A 19,844-nucleotide genomic window follows, 5' to 3' on the forward strand; every position below is an offset into this window, starting at 1 on the left:
ACGAAAAGCCCTAAAATCCATGTTCGAGCAATAAAAAGGAAATAAAATCAGTGCTCAAGACTGACCTGAGCTGAGCTGGGCTCAAAGCGCCGCTGTCTGGCTGCGGGACTCCCCGCTCTCCGGTGCTCCCTGCTCGGTCTTCCTCTGCAAGACAGGTCGGGGTTCTGGGCCTGCTAGCATGCAGCTAATGCTAACAGGAGCAAAAATGGCGGTACTTGTGGTGTGGAAAATGAAATGGAAAAACGCCAAGTGACCCACAAGTGAATGAAGCTTTTGGAAACGTGTGTAAGCGTTTGGAAGTTGGAAGAGATAAAAAATAAAAAATAAGGCTCGAGGAGGCGTTTACTTTCTCCCACTCCTGTTATCGCCAGATGTATGGAGAACCGGGACGACTGGAAACAACGACGGAAGGCTCGTCTGAGGACGACCTAGACCTACGACTCGTAGCTCCGCTCGTTGTTTTGAACTGAGACGGAGAACACAGCGACACCTGGTGGTTTGCAGCAGCCACTGAATGTGGAGACTGCAGACGGAGCTCGTTGCTTTCATCCTTTTAATCTCATATGTGCACAATAAAAAGCTTTAAGAACCCTTCGTGTTTTCTGCTTGTTCTGCTGATATTCATGTTAATTATTAAAGTGTTGCATATTGTAGCGTGTTGGGGAATAGAGGTAGGGCGGAGATTTCCCAGCATGCTTTGTTTATTGTGTGTTTTTGGGGTTGTCGGGAAGGGGATTGTCTTATGTGTTCTTAGTTACAGTAATGTTAATTGTCATGCTATTGTTAGTGCTAGTTAGCCATGTTACATGTGTTATGATAGATTGTTATTACTATTCTGTGTTAAGATTGTTGCACCAAGAGTGAGAGTGTGTGTGCCCTTAGTGACGTACCTGCCGTGATGGCAGTGTGTCGTCGTGAAAAGTGCTGAGTACTCTGATGAATAAAGCTTATGCCTATACTTGCGCGACAAGTCAAATGTCCTGGCTTCTGCCTCTTTCTTGTTTGCTCAGAGGAACTGTAGCTTGCTGCATTAGTGTCAGAGTTGGGATACAAGATGGCAGCTATGCTGGGAGAGATTGTAGAACTCATCACATGCCTGCGAAACATCTAGGATGCTCAGCCGAAGAAGAGGCAAGAACCCCTGGCAGCAAAATCATGCGCTGAGGGATTGCCTGCTAGATTGGTCCAGCGATCCTCAACTGGAGCAGCCAGCGACAGAAGACAGCGACACCGCCACCGAGCGGGGCCAGGCCTCTGCCTGCTCACCTAGCAGCCGGCAACCACAGGCCTCTCGATGCTTCATTGCCAGCCCGACGAGCGCTGCCAGAGAGCACCAGACAGGGCGCCATGAAGCCACCTCACTACAACGGAGAGACGTTGCCAGAGACCTACCTCATCCAAGTGCAGATGGTGGCACAGTTCAATAATTGGACTTCAGAAGAAACCGCTGTGCAAGTCTCCCTCGCTCTGGAAGGAAAAGCCCTGCAGATCCTTCTCCAGCCACAGGAACAACATGACTGGCGACCAAGAGGGCACTACAGCATCGGTTTGGCCACCGCAACTACGCCGAGGACGCATGGGACAAGCTGTTCAACCGTCAGAGGAAAGAGAGGGTGTCTGGGCGCCTAGATTGTGGACTTCCGGCTGTATGTGCGACGGGCTCCCCAACGTTTGACGGCGCAGGAAGAGCTCGCGCTTCAAGCTTTTGTTCGGGGGCTCCAGCCAGAGCAGCTTAGAACACATCCGCTTGCACGCCCTGAGATCCTAGGTCGAGGCCCTAGCAGAAGCTGAACAGGTTAAACATGTGCTGGTTACAAGTGATAATTTCCCCAGCATGAAGCATCAAGTGCGCCAAACAGGCAGTGTGGAGAGCGATGATGACAAGGCAGCTCGCACGGTCAACCGTGCAACAATGACTTCGGTGGGGAAACGAGAGGACTGCCAGGCGGCCAACGGGGGGTGCTACCGATGCGGAGAGCCAGGCCACATCACACGCTATTGCCCAGCCCCACGCCAAAGAGCCCAGAACCACAGCCAGCATTAAAATAGAATGGGGTGGCACAGCGGAGGAACGGCCACCTCTACGAAGCTCCTCCTCTACCAGAGTGCACCTGAGACTCGGACGTCTGGGTCGTGCTCAGGGACTCTACCTGGACTGAAACCTGAATGGTACGCTATGCAGAGCCCTGGTGGACACTGGGTCCACCATTTCCATCGTCTGCCCGGGACACTGCCAGACACAACCAACCCACGACTGCGAGGCTGGGAGCCCACCAAGCGCCGCATCATGACAGTCACCGGAAGATGCACCAGAATGCGGGGAAAGAGAGAGATGGTGGAAGCTGGCACCATCAAACCCTCCACGAACCCCTGGACGGCGCCAGTGGTCCTGGTCGGGAAAAAGGACAGCATGTGGTGATTCTGCGTTGACTACCGGCGGCTCATCATGGTCACCTGCAAAGACTCTTACCCGCTACCTTAGGTTGACGACGCCCATGATTACATCGCTGGTTCCCCCTGGTTCAACTCCCTCGACCTGCGCAGTGGCTACTGGCAGGTAAAGCTGGTGCCAGAGGCATGCCCAAAGACCACCTTTTCCATCGGCCAGGGACTGTGGCAGTTCAAGGTAATGTCATACGATCTTTGCAACGCTCCAGCCACCTTTCGAGCACCTAATGGAGAGGGTCCTGGCCGGCATCCCCCGGGACCACTGTGTTGTCTATCTGGATGACCTCCTCGCCCATGCTGTAGACTTCAAGAGCGTGCTGACCAATCTGAGGGACGACTTCCAAGCCATCCGCCAGGCCGGGCTCCGACTTCATCCAAAGAAGTGTCAGTTGTTTCGGCGGGAGTTGTTGTTCCTGGGCAATGTTGTCAGTGCGGCTGGGGTTTCGACCGACCCAGCCAAGGTAGTGGCGATGAAAGACTGGTCTGTTCCTCGCGACGGGAAAGAGCTGCAAAGCTTCCTGGGGCTGGCTTCCTACTACCGACGGTTCATGAAAGACTTTTCCACCATTGCCAGCCCTGTACACCAGCTAACACAGAAGGACCAGGCGTTCCAGTGGGGGGAGGACTGTTCCTGTGCCTTCACAAAGCTGCGGTCGGCACTCATCAAGGCCTCTGTGCTGGCCTATCGAGACCTGCGGCGACCTTTCATCGTGGACACTGACGCTAGTGACGTGGGTCTCAGAGCAGTGCTGTGTGAACAGGTCATCACTTCCTTCAGCCGCTCCCTCAGCTGGCCTAAGAGAAACTATTGTGTCACCCGTCGGGAGCTGCTGGCCGTCATCCACACCTTGGCGACCCAACTCGCTATTCTGATGAGCCACCAGCAGCAAGATTGGGATCTTCACTTGCCCTCTGCCCTTTGGGCATATCAGACAGCAGTGCAAGAATCCACTAAGTGCACTCCGGCAGCCCTCATGTTGGGACGCAAGCTCTGCACCCCTATGGACTTGGTGTTTGGCCTTCCGGGGCGCAGTTGTGGGTCTACAGCTTGGAGAGGAAGAAAGGCCTCTCCCCGAAGCTGATGAACCGCCCAGTGGGACCCTGTACAATCCTTGAGAGACTGTCTGATGTGGTGTACAGGGTGCGGCTGATCAAAAGAAACCGGGTGGTGGTTCTTCATCGCGATCGGCTTGCTCCCTACTGACCCTTGGCTCCGTCTGGGCCAGAGGGGCAGCCTCCAGTCTGTGCCTTGCCACGGGAAGTCCAACAAGTCCAACAAAACATGCGTAAAGTGCACTCCACTGCAAGAAAACCCCTAAAATCTGTATTAGAGCAACAAAAAGGAAATAAAATCAGTGATCAAGACTGACCTGAGCTGAGCTGGGCTCCAAGTGCCGCTGTCTGGCTGCGGGACTATGAATAATAATAATAGTAATAATAATAATAATAATTATTATTATTAGTAGTAGTAGTAGTAGTAGTAGTAGTAGTAGTAGTAGTATTATACAATATCAACAACATTCAATTATTTAAATGTATTTTTAATATTTAAATAACTATTAATGGTCAAAGTCTCTTGGAAAACCGGATGGTGATGACAGCGTATACAGGAACCATGTGATTGGTCAGTTTGGAGATTTGTCGTCCAATCAGAAGAGACAATACTGTAACACTGTGTGTGGCTCAAACCCGCCCGTGCAGAAACATGCACTACATAACAACACCGTCACAGACAGATTATTTAACAACCAAATAAAATATGGAGATAAGACAGAGAAGGACATATTAAACATTATGAGATTGTGACAATTCAGCAACGTTTATATAATATGAACGTTGCTGAATTGTCACATAGTGGATTTAGTATGACAGTGATGTGCGCGACTCGCCGCCAGATGGGACAAACCAAATCGATAAGAATTTAAATAAGAAACATCCAGCGAGCAGAACCCTGTAGTCAGTGTAGTTTCCGGGGGAACAATTTCAGCGACGCACCGAAGTCGGAAAGCTCGTCAGTGTAGCTTGTTGATGTTCCCCGCAGCAGTTTTCCGTCGTCGTGTTAAAATGTGGAGGTTAGAAACCCTGAGAGCAGATATCAGCCGTCCTCTGGCTGCAGCTGTGGAGGAGATTTTAGGATTATTTGAAAAAACCATCTCAGAATACGAGGAGAAAGTTTCTCGTTTACAAGAAGAAAACAACGACCAACGCGAGTTACTGGACGCTGCACTGAGTCCCCGAGTTGTGCTGCACAGAGCAGGTCTGGAACCAGGCAAACTTTGATTGATATTACTACCACATGCTTTCATGGATAATCATTTAATAGGTAATAAATCATTCTGGGAGGGGGGGGCGCTCCCATCATCCTTTGATGCTGAGCTCCAGTAGATCCCGGCGAGCTCCCATAGATGTTGTGGGAAGACCCGTTGTATTGTCCTCTCTTTATACTTGGGGAAATTATATTTGGTTTTCATAACCTATTGGATGAAGAAATCCACATGATAAATGTAATTTACTTTTAAAGCTAAGATTGAGACGACTAAGTAATATACAATACACAAATACAGTTGCAGAATGTATGTGGGTGCTGTGCTATGCCTCTGTAGGACTATGTGTGCAAAAAAAGCAAGAGCGCAATGTAAAGTATGAGTTGGGCTGTGCTTTCTAAGACAAGTGAAGGTAATAGAAAGAGGGAGAAAATACATTAGGGGAGTTGTTTAGACATAGATTAAACCAGCATCATATCACTTATAAAAATCAATTTATCCTCTTTAGTTATCCTCTGGTGTTTGTATCACAGCAATTCCTCCAGAGCTACAGCAGCTCTCTGTCTGTAAAGAGGAGCTTCCCCCTAAGCAGCAGGAGTGGAGCCCCAGTCTGAGCCAGGAGGAGCCAATGCCCCCACACATTAAAGAGGAAGAGGAGGAGTTCCCTGTGAAGAGAGAACATGATGACGAGTGCTCTCAGTGGTCCCAGCTTCATCACTACCAAACCAAGGAGAAGAGAGAGGCAAATCCTGTAGCCAGCACCTCAACTGAACAGATGGAAGCAGAAGTCAATCCAGAAGATCCAGCTTCTGCTTTAGGATCAAGTGTTGCTGAGCAGCTCCTCTCTTCACACTGTTCTGAACCTGAGACTGAAGACAGTGATGGAGGTTTGAAGGCCACAGAACCTCCATCAGGTAACAGTTGTTTTTTTCTGTCACTGTTTGTATATATACATATACAAATATATACATGTACTCCTCACTTTACGACCTACCTGTTTAACTACCTTTTCAGACTTATGACCACCTAAATACCGCGGCATTTGCGCTGCGTCTCAGCATCAAGCATCTCATCACGTAACACCGTTCTCAGTCTCGTTCCCGCAATCTGTCAGTATTCACTACATTAGTGCTCGCAATGGCCATGCCCCCTTAATGTTAAATAACACGGGTCCTTGCTTATCGACCAATTTGCTTAACGACCTGATGTGAACAAATTTCTTGGTACCCTTACAGCTCATTGAATGCTTCATTCCTCCTGAAAAGTGCTGAAATTAAAAGCAATTTTCTCATGTATACCTGCATGCCTTTCGTATGTCATAGAATAAAGCAAAGCAACTGTGAAAAAGAGATAAGTTATTGCTAAAGAGATCAATTATAATCTAAATTGGCCTGGACAAATTTGTTGGTACCCATAACCTAATATTGTGTTGCACAACCTTTAGAGGGAATCACTGCAATCAAGCGATTTCTGTAGCTCTCAATGAGACTTGTGCACCTGTCAACAGGTAGTTGGCCCACTCTTCTTGAGCAAACTGCTCCAGCTGTCTCAGGTTTGAAGGGTGCTTTCTCCAGACTGCATGTTTCTCTTTCCATAGATGTTCGATAGGATTCAGATCAGGGCTCATGGAAGAAGATTTTTTTGTTCTTATCCATTCTTGGGGCTTTTAGCTGTGTGTTTTTGGTCATTATCCTGTTGGAGGACCCATGACCTCCGACTGAGACAGAGCTTTCTTACACTGGGCAGTACGTTTTGCTCCAGAATGCCTTTATAGTCTTGAGATTTCATTGTGCTTTGCAGAGATTCAAGGCACCTCGTGCCAGATGCAGCAAAGCAGCCTCAAAACATAACCGAGCCTCCTCCATGTTTCACAGTAGGTATGGTGTTCTTTTCTTTGAAAGCTTAATTTTTTGGTCTGTGATCATAGGGCTGATGTGACTTGCCAAAAAGCTCAATTTTTGACTCATCTGTCCGAAGGACATTCTCCCAGAAGCATTGTGGCTTGTCACTATGCATTTAAGCAAATTCCAGTCTGGCTTTTTTATGTTTTCCTTTCAAAAGTGGAGTCTTCCCGGGTCTTCTTCCGTAGAGCCCACTGTCACTCAAAAAGCGACGGACGGTGTGACCAGTCACAGATGTACCGTGACCTTGGAGTTCAGCTTGTACCGCTTTGGAAGTTGTCCTTGGCTCTTTTTTTACCATTCGCACTATGCTTCTGTTCAATCTGGCGTACTTTTTCCTCTTGCGGCCGCATCCAGGGAGGTTGGCTACAGTCCCATGGACCTTAAACTTCTTAATAATATTTGCAACTGTGGTCACAGGAACATAAAGCTGCTTGGAGATGGTCTTATAGCCTTTACCTTTTAACATACTTGTCTATAATTTTCTTTCTGATCTCCTCAGACTACTCTCTCCTTAGCTTTCTCTGGTCCATGTTCAGTGTGGTCTTCAACAATGTTTAGGGAGGTGGTACATGTCATAGTAACATCCACATGAATGCCAGGACCCAAGGTTTCCCAGCAGAACATTGCCCAGAGCATCACACTGCCTCCACTGGCTTGCCTTCTTCCCATTGTGCATCCAGGTACTGTTTCTTCCCCAGGTAAACAACAGACACACACACACACACACACACCCAACCATCCGCATGATGTTAAAGGAAATGTGATTCTTCAGACCAGGCCACCTTTTTCTATTGCTCCATGGTCGAGTCCAGATGCTCAAGTGCCCATTGTCAGCGCTTTCGGCAGTGAACAGGGGTCAGCATGGGCACTCTGACTGCTCTTCAGATATGCAACCCCATACGCAGCAAGCTCCGATGCCCGCAATAGCTTTATCAGCAATTTGTGCTACAGTAGCTCTTCTGTTGGATCGAACCAGACAGGCTAGACTTCGCTAGCTATGCGCGTCAATGAGCCTTGAGCACCACCGCACCTTTACTGGGCTGGCTGTTGCACCGCAGCGACCTCCACTGTCTGGCACAGTGACAGATGTTCGTCACAAGGGTGGTGTGGGAATTTGACATTGGGATCTCCAGAACCATCTCATATCTCTCAACCACTGTTGTCACCAAGGGACCGGGACCTCCTCCCTCCAGGCTTTGAGGAGGTTGAGGTTGTCGATTTGTGTCCCCGCTCAAAATGCCTCCAGGTCAACCTCCTCCACTTGCTCTATTCGCAAGCAATTTAGAGCTGGATGATGGGAGTAATGTGAGGACCTTATCTCCTGCTGAGCATCCCTAGTGTACAGGCGCTGCTGGTGTTCCTGCCCCTGGAGTAAGTTTTCCTTTTGGCTAACCACACCTTGACCACTCTTTGGTCATTTGGTACTAGGCCAACTAGGAGCTAAAATCAGCATGGATATTGGGGCACGATTCAGTTGGCAAAGGCTTCACAGGTCCCAGCACAGCACGACAAGAACAGTCGGCCATCTTTCTGTCATTACCTAGCATCTCGATAATCCGCTCTCTTTTCTTTCTCTCCCTGTGTTCTTCCAGCAGTGAAGACTCATGGATTTTCTTGTCCTGGATGTCAGTTCTCCTTCTCATCTCAGCTCTTCCTCCATAAGCACATTAAGAGGAGTCACAGCGAGCTTTACATCCAACAGTTGAAAAGTGGTGAGATCAGAGCAGAGAGTCTCCTCCCCTCTGCAGCCTCTCAGCCAATAGGAACCTCTGGAACCACCAGGAGATGGAAAGACGTGCCAAAAAATCACAATTGTGAGCTGTGTGACCAATGTTTTCTTACCCCTGGTAATCTGAAAAGACATCAGCGTATTCATACAGGAGAGAAACTGTACCGCTGTGACCAGTGTGGAAAGAGATTTAATACAAGTAGTTATCTCAAAACACATCAGCGTATTCATACTGGGGAGAAACCGTACAGTTGTGAACAGTGTGGGAGGAGGTTCAATCGATCAGAAACTCTAAAGACACATCAACGTATTCACACAGGTGATAAACCGTACTGCTGTAAACAGTGTGGGAAGAGGTTTCATACAAGTAGTTATCTCAAAATACATCAGCGTATTCATACTGGGGAGAAACCGTACTGCTGTGAAGAGTGTGGGAAGAAGTTTCATACAGGTAGTTATCTCAAAATACATCAGCGTATTCATACTGGGGAGAAACCGTACTTTTGCGACCAGTGTGGGAAGAGGTTCATTCGCTCAACTTACTTGAAGGGACATTGTTGTATCCAAACTGCTAACTCTCAAGTGCTTGTGTCTCTACAGTAGATCAGGGCCTGTTCTCAAACATCTGAGAATCTCTCCTTGGAATCGCGCTGAAAGATTAAGTAGGAGTAACAATACTACCTCAGTGTGGCAGATCACCCTGCCTTGGCACCACACACCATAACTAAGCCATGGAGTAGCCTGGTAGTTGGGCTGAGCCTAGCCTGGTGGGTGCCCACACTGGGTTACCAATATAACATCTTGCGATCTCCTATACTGTTGGTGAAGTTTAAAAGGATGCTGCAGGAAAGGATTAAAACAAGTTTAACATTTATTTACTGCACAGAATAACAAATCAATGTTATGTCAAGTGTCACTGCTGCATTTTGTCTCTGCTCTTACCATCTGCAGTCTTTCTGGATGGGGAGAAATGACCCGAATGCAGAGATTAGCTTCCCTATTGTATGCCTGTGTGGGGCATAATTAGTCAGAACAAAATTTAATTAGATTTTTTGTTAAATCTATAGAGGATATTTTTTTAAATGTGTAGATTTAATTACTAATGAGATGGTCCAGTGGGAGTGGCCCTTTATGATGGCTGCAACCAATTTAGACTGAAAGAGACTGTGAGGCTGCTGAGCTGTGCAAACCTATGATCGGGTGCTCTGTGGATACGTTGCTAAAAATGATTGCTATAAATAATATTCTCTTTTTTTGTGTATGTAGTTATTTCACTGGGGTTTTGGATTTTGTTGTGGTCGACCTCAATAAACCTGTTTGCACCTTGTCTGAGCTTGCCATAATTTTTTGGAAATGACCTTTTCCCATGCAGATTGCCAGCCGGCAACGCACCCTCACTCGGGGTCACAAGTTAGTTGTGAAGCTTCCTACACTAATTTTCAGAGGCCTAGGACTTGCAGTTGCAGTTTAAACACTAGTAGTAGTAGTCCTTTTTGAAGGATTTTTGTAGTCTTTTTTGTGTGTGTGTGTGTGTGTGTGTGTGTGTGTGTGTGTGTGTGCGCGCGCGCGCGCTGCTGAGTCCCCCATACAAAGGCAAGTGAAACAGACAAAACAAACATGACAAAACATAACTTGGGTCGACAACATTTGGAACAATTACGGCACGTGGCCGTAGATATAATCGGGAGGGGGTTCAGGGGAGTCTATGAAGCAGATGCTGGCAGTGTGTATCTTCACCTTTGTCTGAACAGGATCGGACGCAATAAGTGCTGGTTTATAAGGTGAGAAACTTATCATAGTGCTGCCAAGAAGCAGAAAGGCTCTGCAGCTGCCTTGAGCCCCACAGGCACCCCATGGCTATAAGAACACTCCGATCCCAAAGCACTGCAACTGCAGAGGAACCCCAAACCTGCAGAGAAGTGAAGAGCCCACAGAGCAATTGACAGGCCGACACACCGCCGGAGCCGCCTGCCTAGAGGGTCAGCTGGTGAGGCCCCCATGCAAAGGCGAGGCACGCCACACCGCAGCGGACAAGATACCCCACCCAGCTACAAGCAACAAGCACACACCCATGCAACCTATTGCACACGGCACCCTGACAGCAGTAAGGGTGTGGCCAGAAGGTGGGCTCCTACAGTGGAAGAAGGAGAACTCCAAGGTCTTCTTTGTAAATGCTATGAAAATATGAACTTTGGCAACACACACACACACAAGGGAGTGCTGTGGCATGTCAAGGCCGGCCCAACGGGCAGAGAGCGGGCCTTGCTGTGTTCCCTCCATTCTAAATTAGTTCGGGAACACTCAGGGGTCATCACAGGGTCTGGTTAAAAAAAACAAAAAACATGATAAAGATCTGTAACAGCTGATACCATGCAGTATAAGGTATCGGCAACCTACTACCATGCCATCATAAGGTCCTTGTGTTTACTTTTACAATGTATTAATGAAATAAATAAATAAACATGAAGGAAGAAACTAAGAAATTATTTTCTGTCTCAGTCACTGTACGCATAAATGTATATATTTCAGAAGTTAAAGCTCCACGTGACTTGACATTTTTGCAATAAAAGGTCAGAGACGTGTGTTGTCTCTGTGCTCGGCCGTATTCTGTCAACCCCCAGCCTACTGCAGATTGGCCCCTACATGAGGGGCCCAGGAAGCCCCTCCCCCCATCTCCATCTGTCTAACTGTGTCTTTTCACCGAAGCACATTTGGCATTTTCACCAGACATGATAAATTGTTCTCCAAAGAGGGGGGTCGGTGGTGGTTCTCCATAACCAAAAACTCTGCTCTTGTCATCCTACAGGTGTTCACAGAACAGAGTTATTGCAGCAGTTCTTGATAATTTAAGAATTAATAAAGTGTTGCATTGCAGGTTGAGAACTTGAACTCCACTTTCAGACTAACTCTGTCCTGGACGCAATGGCACAAATACTCTGTGTTGTATGTCCAGCATGCTGACAGCACAGGTTAAAAAAAAAATGTTCAAACAATGGGACACAGAGCATTTTAGGAGCAGTGGCGAAAATCTTAAAATAGGCACTTTTCACCGGAGGAAGGCTTAGAGGTCCCGATGGGGGGGTGGAGGGTATTTTGAACACCTGACACCATTTCCTGCAATCTAAAGCACCAAGAGGGGAGACAATGTCCGTGGTCAACCGGCATGCCCTTCTGAATGGACAGCAGCATCAGATGAGAATCTTCTATCAAGGGCACCTTAGAGGGCCCGATACAAAGTTCTCTCTATCCTATCATCGCAAAATCCAGCAGGACTCTGTGGTGTGACGGCTTCCGACGCTGCCTTTCAGTGCTGCCGTCACAGGTGTGAGTCCAGGTTTTGCCATGGCAAGTCTCCTCTGAGAGAGGGAGAGGGAAGGACATGGAGATGCAGGGTGAGAAGAGATGATAGAAAGAGAGGAGGATAGAAAAACATAGGAGTTCAATGGAGGGGAGAAGAGAAAGAGGACATTAGAGAAGAGATGAATAAGAGAGGATGTGTGGAGGGGAGAGGGGAGGAACAGAGGGAGATGAGTGGAGAGGAGAAGATGAGGGTGGAGGAGAGAGGGGATAAGTACGGTGGCCCTGAGATCTCAACGCACTGCAACTTAAGAAACACATGAAAACAGACAAAAAACAAGCAAAGTAAGAAAATATCACAACACATACACAACATTTAGAAAACACGCTGCAAATCCAGACGTGTCAAACAAACCGCATCCCAAAACACTTTGCAAACTCAAAAAACACAAACGCAAAAGGAAATGAGCCGCCCCAGATGCTGCACCGATTTATCTGCAATGCAATACAATATAAATGTATGCAAATAAGAACTTTTTATATCAAACCAGGTGTGGTGGATGGGGTGGCTTGAGCAGCCACACCTGATGCTCGTTGGTTGGGCTAATGCGCATCAGGTTTAAAAACCACATCCACACGCATTCAGGATGGAGCCCTGTGTCATGACATGTTCCATCTGCTCCTGGTTAATGCCACCTAGCCTCACTGCTACAATTAGCTGGTGTTTGCAACCCACCCGTAGCCAGTGTCTCTGTGCCGGAGGGCCCTGAAAACACCACTTGGGTGGTGTATGGTGGTGAATCTGCCACACCAGGGTTTTAATTTAAGCCGTTTAGTACGTTATTCCAGAGAGAACGGCATCTACTGGCTGATAGTGTTGTCGTTGGCAAGGCCTCAATGCCTCTGACGTCACATTTAAGCACCACCACCCTGAACTGTTAGGTACGTCCACGTATGCTGCCCACTGCTCCTGGCTGTGGCCCTTGAGGAAGGACAAGCCAGGATGGGTTAAACGCAGAGGCCTCATTTCACCGGCCACCATCCAAAGCATGTGGTGTGCTGTGTGACAAATAAAGATTGTTGTTCTACTTGTACAAGGAGATCAGGAGCAGCACTCTGAGTCGAACGGATTATTGCGGGAAGTCAGAAACAATATATAGTTTGGCGTTACTGGTCATTGGTGAACTATATGACGAAGGTTGTTCTCACTTTCCGCAGTTGCGTCAAGGTGAGTCCTGAACGCTGAGAGCTGCGTCTGGACTCCCAGGCTTGGATGTCTGTGGGAATTATGTGAGTTATGAAAAAATGTGTGCTGTGTATATATACGTGTTTATGTGATTACACAGATTTATATATATATTGTGACATTTTCTTACAACAATTACACTTCACAAATACTAATATTTTCTATGATGAAAATGAATGCGCTCGGAGAGAGCATTTTTAAAGCATTGAATGATTTGAGCAAATGTTTCTTTGAAGGAAAACACAAAGCAGAGCAGGCGCAAAAAGAGAAGAGTTGTAAACTAATCCCCTGTTGACAGCACCTCAGCTGACCCCTCTCTGTGACACTTGGATCTCTAGTGTTCATGTTACAATAACATCAACACACAACAGCTTTTACCTTCTAGGGAAGGATTACATTATAAAATAACAAATCTTAGGATGGAACTAATATTTAACAGCACAAAGAACAAAAGGCAGGGTTTAATTCAGTTTGGATGAAATGATGTTCCTGCAGCTGTGATGACCTGATGAAACTCTTGGACAGTGGTACCGTCTGTCTCCTATGTTACTACGCTGATGTACTTTGAGTTGACACTTTGCACTTCACAAGGGGAAAAGAGAGAATAGAGAGCCGTTCTTTGGAGTGTGTGGGGAAAAAACAAAACAAAAAGAAAACTGCCAATCTTCTCAGTCTCATATTTTTGTTTTGTATTCGAGAGGTCACAACGCAAGAATAAAGATAAAGCTCAGAGGAGAGACTTGGCCACTCTCACCTGGTACCAGTAGTTCAGATGCCAACATTCAACATAGTGGTGCAATCTCTCGAATTAGTGACTAAGATTATGTCTATTGAGATTGTTAAAGAAATTAAAGGGTCGCTTTAATCGGCAGTTTGTCAATCGGTGGTTTTAAAAAAAGAGGGAGACAGATGCTGGTTTTACTTGTACAACGGTCGAATCAGAGATGTGCTCTCGAGCAGCTCTCTGGGTCAAACAGTTTATTTTGGGTTATGTTATGGTCAGTTTGGCGTCACAGATTCGTATGTGTTCAAGATAAGGTAAACTCTATGACGGGTGAAAAGAGTGGATGTTGTTCTCGCTCTCTGCAGCTGTGTCGCGGTGAGGCCTAAACACTGATAGAGTCTGTGGGAATTAACACTGTGTGCTGAAAATAAAGATATGTGACTGGGGTTCTATAAGGTTGTGTTCTTCTTTATGTGTGTGCATATGTATATTATACAGTCTCATACATAATTGTTTATCATTTTCCACGGTGGAAACATGTAAATAGAGAAACTTTTTTGAGATGTAGGAACAGAGCCAAACAAAGCTGTGGCAGAAATACCAACCCACTGACTCCGGCGGTGGATCAGGAGGTTACGGTCCAAGGCCGCACTGAGGTCCAAGAGAATAAGGATGGAGCCATCACCTTAAATTGATTATTCTGATTCAGGAACGACAGCAGCTATTGGAAAACTACTCACAATGACTTGGGTGTGAAGTTGTTTGGGTTGGAAGGGTCAAGGCAGAATTTGTTTTCGAAGGGGTTGAACTACAATGTTTTTAGCCAGATGCCACTGAACCGGTGACCAGAAAGCTGTTTATGATGACCAGGACACTGGGTCCAACGGTATGGAACTTTGTATTGGACTTTAATATTTGTAACCCACACAGGACAATCCACAAATGTGGACCATAATCAACAAATATGTCACTATCCACAAACTTGTGTTTTAAAAATTTGTGTTGTGTAAAGTCATATCCACAAAAAATACAGATGGATTTGCAAATACATATAACTTTCTTTAATAACACATATTAAAATTTTTCATAAAAATATTATAGTTTTTACAAATGTAAATAGTTTCACCGCAACAAATAATGTAATGAATGTGAACGGAAGATGCCTGTGTATGTGTTCCAGCTTCCCCGAGCCTTTTAAGTGTATTATTAGAATGGGAAAAAAACTACAAAAACAACTCCTTATATGGAGATGAGTTACGACACGATGTACAGCCAAGGCCGCTGCTTGGTATGTTGAGAAAAAACAGACACTGGGTGTAACTACGCACCAAAACGGTTAATCTGGCACACACAGCCGTGAGACAGTGAAATTACATTTCACTGCATATATATATGGAAGTATGTATATGTATGTGACAAATAAAAATCTTGAATCTTGAGATACTTGGAAGAGACGGACCCGCAAAACAGGGCGTGTCGTCTATACATCAGGAAATAGCGGGAACATTTTGACGGACTTCTTGGTGAACTGTCTGCTAGATGAGACACGCAGCATACAACTCAATACGTCGACGTATAAAAGAAATTGTGAAGTCACTGGTTGACAGGAAAACAAGGTTTTATGGTAGATTGTCAAACCGTCCAATGAACGCTCCTCAGCTCAAAGTTCCATCGTCATCGCATCATTCCAGATTGGAAATATTGGACACGACAGTACCCATGGAACTACTCTCCCCTCCCTGCAAGACTTATACACCAGGAGGGGTAGGAGCAGAGCTACAGCATCATGAAGGATCCTCACCACCCCAACACCCCAAGCAAGAGCCTCCACAGCCACACAGCGAGAACAGAGAGACTGAGACGGAGTTTCTACATCAAGACATAAGAACTGTCAACGCTGAACTCACCAGGGGTCCAAACAATCCTTTTCATGACCATCATTTGTTTGCACTACAATGCACATTTTATACAACTATTTGTTATTTTATTACCAATACAGATCCCTTGTATATGGAAGTGGACGAAGATGTATGTACATGTAAAAACATTCTGCTTTGACTTATATATGATCTAATTATAATATATACTTTGTTATAATATTAGAAACTTCGCAGGCGTTTGTTAATAATAATAAACTATTACATAGTATAAGTAGCGGGGGGCACCGTTTTCTTTCCAGTAGAATATAAAGTACAGTCATGTTTTGCTGTTAGACAGTCCTCGCAGGGCAGAATAATATGAACCCAGTTGTTCCTTGTTCACAAAAAACAAACTAAAGTCCAACAGGAAAACATGCGTAAAGTGCACTTGGCTGCACGAAAAGCCCTAAAATCCATGTTAGAGCAATAAAAAGGAAATAAAATCAGTGCTCAAGACTGACCTGAGCTGAGCTGGGCTCAAAGCGCCGCTGTCTGGCTGCGGGACTATGAATAATAATAATAACAATCATAATAAAAATCATAATCATAATAATAATAACAATAACAACCACCACCACAACAACAACAATAATAATAATAATAATATAATAATAACAATAATAATAATATAATAATAATAATAATAATAATATACGATATAAACAACATTTAATTATTTTTATGTATTTGTAATATTTAAATAACTATTAATGGTCCATGTTCCAAGTCTCTTGGAGGAACCGGAAGGTGAAGACAACGTTGACAGGAAACATGTGATTGGTCAGTTTGGAGATCTGTCGTCCAATCTGCCTGTCAGGATGCTCTCCACTGCTCCACAGTAGATCGGTGGCACGGAGGCGCAGTGCATTGTACTGCTGCCTCACAGCGGGTTCGATTCCCGCCTGGGGCGCTGTTGGCACCGTGCTCCGGTGGGTTATCTCCCAAACAGGAGCCTTTCTGTGTGGAGTTTGCATGTTCTCCCCGTGCTCACATGGGGTTTCCTCCACCTCACGTCAGTAAGGACCCCCACCAAAAACATGCACCATCATGGTCTGACCAGCGATGGACACTTATCACCTGGTCCCCGGGCGCGTCCACGTACGCTGCCCACTGCTCCTGGCTGTGCCCCCGGAGGAAGGACAAGCCAGGATGGTCAAATGCAGAGGAACCATTTCACCGGCCACCATCAAAGCATGTGCATGTGTTGTGGTGTGTTGTGTGATGAATAAAGACTGTTTCTTATTTTCAATCAGAAGAGACAGAACTGTAACGCTGTGTGTGGCTCAAACCCGTCCGTGCGGAAACATGCACGACACAATAACAACGTTACAGACAGTTCATCAGATAACTTACAAGTAAAATATGTATAAAGATGAACAAGGACATATTAAACATTATGAGATTTAATGGAATTAATAGTGGAATAGTGTAATTAATGTGACAGTGTGATGTGCGCTACTCGCCGCCAGGTGGCACTAATTCACATTATGGCTGAATAACATGTAAATCATCGGAGAAATACCATCATTCATATTCTGATGAAAAAAACGAGGAAGGCTTCACTTTTCATCTTCTCTGTATCGTTCCAGACGCGTGTTGCTGCACAAGGAGCAAACGATAATAATTTGAATAATAAACATCCAGTCACACACAGAACACGTGGCAGCGCAACCCTGTAGTCAGTGTAGTTTTCGGGGGAACATTTTCAGCGACGCACCGGAAGTCGGAAAGCTCGTCAGTCTAGCTTGTTGATGTTCCCCGCAGCAGTTTTCCGTCGTCGTGTTAAAATGTGGAGGTTAGAAACCCTGAGAGCAGATATCAGCCGTCCTCTGGCTGCAGCTGTGGAGGAGATTTTAGGATTATTTGAAAAAACCATCTCAGAATACGAGGAGAAAGTTTCTCGTTTACGAGAAGAAAACAATGACCAACGCGAGTTACTGGACGCTGCACTGAGTCCCCGAGTTGTGCTGCACAGAGCAGGTCTGGAACCAGGCAAACTTTGATTGATATTACTACCACATGCTTTCATGGATAATCATGTAATAGGTAATAAATCATTCTGCTGCTCGAGCTCCACTAGATCCCGGCGAGCTCCCATAGATGTTGTGGTAAGACCCAATGTATTGTCCTCTCTTTATACTTGGGAAAATTATATTTGGTTTTGATAATATTGGATGAAGAAATCCACATGATAAATGTAATTATTTTTTAAAGTAATGATTTATACTTCGTAGGTTGTGTATACAATACAGAATGATGTGGGTGCTGTACTATGGCTCTATAGGCATATGTGTGCAAAAAAGGAACAGAGCGAAATGCAATCTAAAGTGACAGTTTAATGATATACAGGTTATATCATGTGATATGATAAACACTATGATATAATATATGAAATCATATTGATAGGGTTACAGGGTTAAAATATATATGTAGTATGCAAAATACAAATCATTCAAGTATGACATACTCAATGTAAGCAGGTTTTCAGTCATACACCTAATGACATTGTATCTTACAGTACAAACGATGTATGAGTTGGACTTTAAATTCTTAGACAAGTAAAGGTAGTAGAAAGATAGAGAAAAGACACCAGGCAGAGTAGTTTAGACATCAGTAAAACCAGTACCATATAATTTTATAAAAAAAAAAAAAGATACATTCATCAAAACTTATTGACATGAAATTTAGCCAATATTTGTATTATATTTATAATGTGAATTTGCTGTGACTGTGAACAATCTGTGACAAAAAAAAATCAAATATTGTTTCCCAGTATAAAGAGTTACACATTAAATGTGGTTTTGCCACAACAGTGGCAGCAGCTAGTGGATTTTAGGATTATGTTGCTAGATCTACTAACTCTTCTTCATAACAAGATCTATAAGATTTTACTGAAGTAGCCACTTCAGCTTGGTCTCACTGTCCTAGTTTTCCTCCCTGTGTCTGTATCACAGCATTTCCTCCAGAGCTCCAGCAGCTCTCTGTCTGTAAAGAGGAGCTTCCCCCTAAGCAGCAGGAGTGGAGCCCCAGTCTGGGCCAGGAGGAGCCAGAGCCTCCACACTTCATAGAGGAAGAGGAGGAGTTCCTTGTGAAGAGGGAACATGATGAAGAGTGCGGTCAGTGGTCCCAGCTTCATCAAAGCCAAACTGAGGAGAAGAGAGAGGCAGAACCTGTAGCCAGCACCTCAACTGAACAGATGGAAGCAGAAGTCGATCCAGAAGATCCAGCTGCTGCTTTAGGATCAAGTGGTGCTGAGCAGCTCCTCTCTTCACACTGTTCTGAACCTGAGACTGAAGACAGTGACAGAGGTTGGAAGGAGACCACAGAACCTCTGTCAGGTAACTGTTTGTTTTTCTTCTCCCCCCAAGCTCTTCTACTGAGTCAGTTCCGACTCAACTGTTCATTCCTTTCCAACTTCAATGGAATGCTTCATTAATCACTTAATCCAGTGGGGGTTTTTTTTTAACCACTGGGCTGAGCTCACTACTGTGTCATAGGAGCTCAATCTTGAGGTTTTACACCTTACTGTGTCTATATTTCAGTGTTGCCTCCAAAGCTCCAGCAGCTCTCTGTCTGTAGAGAAGCGCTTCCCCCTGAGCAGCAGGAGTGGAGCCCCAATCTGGGCCACGAGGAGCCAGAGCCCCCACACATTAAAGAGGAAGAGGAGGAACTCCGTGTCGGACAGGAGGCTAGTATCACCCAGTTGCCCTTTCTTCCTGTCCCTGTGAAGACTGAACATGATGAAGAGTGCGCTCAGTGGTCCCAGCTTCATCAAAGCCAAACTGAGAAGAGAGAGGCAGAACCTGTAGCCAGCACCTCAACTAAACAGATGGAAACAGAAGCTGATGGAGGGGACTGGGGAGGGTCAGAAGCAGCCAGTAGCTCTGATCCAGCTTCTGCTATAGAACCAGCTGGTGCTGAGCAGCTCCTCTCTTCACACTCTTCTGAAACTGAGACTGAAGACAGCGATAATGATCGGAAGGAGACCAGACAACCTCGGTCAGGTAAGTTTCTTTTGTGTTCTTGTACTAAGCTGTTGACTGGATGAACCCTAACCCTTTAAGACAAATGATATGAGCACTACAGATATTCACAATACTAATTAAACTTGACTGACATTTGTGTTTCGGTATTCACTATACTAGCGTTCGCAATCGCCTTGCCCCCTTACCATGAAATAACACGGGTCCTCTTTTATCAACCAATTCACTTAACGACCAGGTCCTAGGAACGGAACTCTGTCTTTAAGTGAGGAGTACCTGTATTTCAATTTACAAGCTTCAATCAGTCAAATTGCGGGACATTCTGTCCGG

The 19,844-nt window shown here is 45.5% G+C and overlaps 1 protein-coding gene across 1 annotated transcript; it reads left to right on the forward strand.

Moving 5' to 3' along the window:
- Positions 1-2,176: 2,176 nt before the first annotated feature.
- On the forward strand, positions 2,177-9,558 carry LOC307230750 (uncharacterized protein; the record flags this gene model as incomplete). The annotated part of the gene is made up of 6 exons (XM_080001187.1): positions 2,177-2,392; positions 2,483-2,557; positions 2,658-3,483; positions 4,493-4,705; positions 5,246-5,626; positions 8,209-9,558. 6 exons carry the CDS (start codon positions 2,177-2,179, stop codon positions 8,946-8,948), a joined length of 2,451 nt encoding a protein of 816 aa, XP_079857313.1. The 3' UTR covers positions 8,949-9,558.
- Positions 9,559-19,844: the final 10,286 nt, after the last annotated feature.

The sequence above is a fragment of the Zeus faber genome (assembly GCF_960531495.2).
Source record: "Zeus faber genome assembly, chromosome: 5".
NCBI lineage: Eukaryota > Metazoa > Chordata > Actinopteri > Zeiformes > Zeidae > Zeus > Zeus faber.